Source organism: Sabethes cyaneus, chromosome 2 (genome assembly GCF_943734655.1).
Source record: "Sabethes cyaneus chromosome 2, idSabCyanKW18_F2, whole genome shotgun sequence".
NCBI classification, from domain to species: Eukaryota; Metazoa; Arthropoda; class Insecta; order Diptera; family Culicidae; genus Sabethes; species Sabethes cyaneus.
In genome coordinates, this window is record NC_071354.1 from 129,877,999 (window position 1) to 129,881,830 (window position 3,832).

General features: G+C 36.9%; 1 protein-coding gene across 2 annotated transcripts; it reads right to left on the minus strand.

Annotated features, from left to right (window-relative positions):
- Positions 1-1,175: 1,175 nt before the first annotated feature.
- On the minus strand, positions 1,176-2,355 carry LOC128737290 (J domain-containing protein CG6693). Of its 2 annotated transcripts, none has more exons than XM_053831897.1 (3): positions 2,233-2,355; positions 2,070-2,171; positions 1,176-2,011 (listed from the first exon to the last, which is right to left on the minus strand). In XM_053831897.1, exons 2-3 carry the CDS (start codon positions 2,161-2,163, stop codon positions 1,260-1,262), a joined length of 846 nt encoding a protein of 281 aa, XP_053687872.1. In that variant the 5' UTR covers positions 2,164-2,171; positions 2,233-2,355; the 3' UTR covers positions 1,176-1,259. The 2 variants fall into 2 exon arrangements, with proteins under 2 accessions (XP_053687872.1, XP_053687871.1); XM_053831896.1 differs by having other exon boundaries at positions 2,070-2,176.
- Between the last annotated feature and the right edge of the window lie 1,477 nt (positions 2,356-3,832).

A 3,832-nucleotide genomic window follows, 5' to 3' on the forward strand; every position in this document is an offset into this window, starting at 1 on the left:
GCAGAATGAAAATTCGTTGCTAGCAACTGCAAACAAATCAAACCAACAAAACAATAACAAAGAGCAGGGCGACCAGTTCACACAAGTTTCTGCATATTTAGGGTTACCAGTTGTTCAAATTAAAAATTAACCCCGTTAGTTTGCATGAGTAATCGTTCAAACGAACGGGGGTCCACGGTATAAAAACTGCTTTTAAAAACCCAATAATCAATTCCGCGTGTTTGACACTTAAATAGACGAATTTGGGTTCAATTTACGTTTTTTGAGTAATTTTAACTCAATATGTAGTTTCAAGCATAAACTTAATGTTGGGTAATTTTAACCGAACATTAAGTAGATTTTACTCAATAGCTGGTTAAAAAGCATTACATTATTTTGGGTAATTTTAACCGAACAGTAAGTAAATTTAACCTAATGAATGGTTTATAAGCTTCAACTCAATGGTAAGTATTTTGAACTGAACATTAAGTAAATTTTACTCAATAGACAGTTCAGATGAACAAACTCAACATTAAATAACTTTAACTCAAAATTGTATTTGAAAGCCTTTACCTAATATTAGGTATATTGAAAATACCCAAAATTGGCTTCCTGCACGCATGATACGAATTGGGTTGAAGGAACTTAATATTGGGTACTTTCAGTTTTCCGTGTAGTCCTATACGTCAAAAATTACGAAAATTTATTCCATCCACCCAGAGCGAACCCGACGTCTAAAAACTTCAACCTAGAGGGAAACTGAGTTCTACCTGGGTGGAAATGGCTTCCTGTCATAAGCCCACAGAGAACAATCGTTTTGACATCCACATCCGTTCGATTGAAACTAGGTCAAACCTAGGTTGTACCTAAGCAAAAGCGAAGACGCTATTAGTTCCAGCTTCGTGAAAGCGTGTGGGAAGCGAGCTGTGATTTTAGTCACTTAAAAATGGCTTCCTGTCATAAGCCCACAGAGACTATAGATCTATAGTCTCTGTACGTAGGCCTAATCAAGACATCTAGCCTCCAGGAGATTGTTTTGATATTTTTAGATTTCGGAATACTGTGCACTGCCCGGTTAGCTTCAAGGTACGATACTAGTCTAACAAGCTAAGTAGTCGTCGGTTGGGCGGTGTTGCTACTCAGTAGAATCGGTGCAGTTTTTATCAAATCACGCCACCATTAGGATTTAACGTATTAGCAATTTTCGATGGTTTATTAACTCAGATATTAACATCAATTAAAAATTATTGAAAAATGTATTCAGTTCAGTAAGTTGGATTTTATGAAGTGGGTTTGTTTCGCTTTGTAATCCGTTTGTTTGAAAGTCTTTTCAATGGAGAATTTTTTGCCCCTGGTTTTTTTCTTGCTGTATATTCATCAATATCGAAAGCATCGTCTGTATTATCATCACCATATTTCAACGCCAACTTTTCAATTAGTGAATCAAAGTCTTGTGCTCTCTCTGCCTGGCGTTGTAAAATTTGTTGTTCCAAATTATTGTCTTCCATTTGTTTCTTAATAGATTCAGCTTTGCGCGCCTCTCTGGCCTCCTTCTTACGACGTCGCTCTTTTTTATATTCTGGTTCCTCAGTAAAGGTTTTAAATTCAGGAACTTCGCCAGATGCAATCATTTCTTTGACAATGCTGATTATCCGAGGTTCATCTTCACAGCTCATAAAAGGAACACAGTTGTGCATGTAATCCATAGAACCCTTACCATTCAGGTAAGCCTTTTTGATGTCTCCTCTTTCCAGTTCCGATCCAATAAACTCCTTTTCAAATTTAGAAATGTCTTCGGTTGTAATTGGTTTAAAAAATTGTTGCCACATCGCTAACCAATTTGTTCCAAGTGAATCCTCGTCGTCCTCATCAATGATGCCTTTCTCGTCATACAAAGCACGTTTATCTTTATCTGAGAGAACCGAGTGAATTTTGCTCAGAACTTTGAATTTTTCTGTAGCTTCAATTTTGTCTTCTTCCTTAACTCGATCTGGATGCACAATCAACGAGAGACGATAATACGCTTTCTTAACTGAAATAGAAAATCTTTCAATAAAAAGTATACTAACTAATAAAGCACTAGGTTTTACTGTCGTTTTCCGAAGCATTTTTGGTTATCGCGAACAATTCATATATATTTTTAGTTCCATAAAAATTTTCACAGAGCTCAAGCGTTGAAGGCATATTAATGGCTAATCTAAAAATGAAATATTGAAATAATGTGTAAAAATGTAACAGTTAGCAATATCTTACATTTCGCGAGCCTGGTCAGTAAAAAGTATGGATCTTGAATGCAAACCAACGAAAGTTTTAAATTAAGTCAAGGCGGACAACGCGAACTGAACGCATTAAATTTTAAAGATTTTAAAATATCAATGAAGACGAAGACGAAGCTTAGAAAAATTCAAATTTGCTACTACCAAGTTGCAGATATTTGTTTGGTTTTTATGTGAGAAAAAAGAAGAGGGAAGTATTTTTGCTTTTGTCATCATTCATACAATGACTGCTCGGTATGGGATTTCGTAGAAGTGCGAACAGGCTTAAAAATCTTTTTCAGTAGTCGTGAATAGAGTGACTATATACCAGGGGGCTGATATGACGTCACATTTTCGTTGCTCACATGAAAAAGGCGGCAAACGCATAGTGAATTCACAAAACGAATTTAACTAACCATTTTCACAGTTTTATGTATTTCGCATCAATTGCCTGCCTGGCATTAGCTATGTGATGCTAAAACCTTGGCTAAAATCAAACTGAAACTAACAAAATTTAACAATTTACACATCCGACTCGGTTGTCAGCTTGAGCCCATGTATGAAGCTGTCAGCTTGGGCCCGCTCTATGTTGGCTACGTTTTTCTTGTATAGGTTGGTATTGGAAGTGTCATTCCCGTGCTATATACATATATGTATGTATTAGAGTGACTATATACAGAGTGGCGCCAAGTCATCCCAAATGTATGCAATGCGGTTTATCCTAGGTTTTTCTTTCTCTTTCCTGCATACGCGTTGGATAGGTTGTCTGCTCGATTGGAATGACACTGACAGATAATTATCATTCCAATTTTGACATTGTCGCCACTCTGTATATAGTCACTCTAGTATGTATATACTATATGTAGAGTGACTATATACAGAGTGGCGACAATGTCAAAATTGGAATGATAATTATCTGTCAGTGTCATTCCAATCGAGCAGACAACCTATTGGCCTTGCCAGCGTTGAAAGAGATTTCGAAGGCTGCTCGCACTTACAGGAAATCTCGTGCCGAACTGTCAACGCGTGAGTGTTGACAAAAGCAAAAATACTACCCTTTCTTTTTTTCTCACGCAAAACCCTGAACAATATCAGCAACGCTGGCAAGGCCAATCCAACGCGTATGCAGGAAAGAGAAAGAAAACCTTAGGATAAACCGCATTGCATACATTTGGGATGACTTGGCGCCACTCTGTATATAGTCACTCTAACTATATGTATGTAGTCACTCTAGTCGTGAATAGATACAAAAAGCAGTGACATGAACAGAGATGCCAGATTTATCGAAACCTCAAAAACAGGAACAAAACTGCTCGAAGTGTGAATAAAAATTCCTTTCGAAAATTTTACTTTGATGGTTTATGTCGCCGACATCTTAGCAAATGCGAAAGAGAAACATTATTTGTACATAAGTCTGCATTAAATCAAAACAAACTATTGCTGATTGCAATGAAAATTGTACCATCCAAAGTGCGATATCGCTCCTAAAAGTGCTATTTTGCATTAAATCGTTTCGGTATCTTCGGCGCACTTTTTTGTTATATTCCAAGCAATAAGTGCGCCGAAGAAACCGAAACGATTTAATGCAGAATAGCACT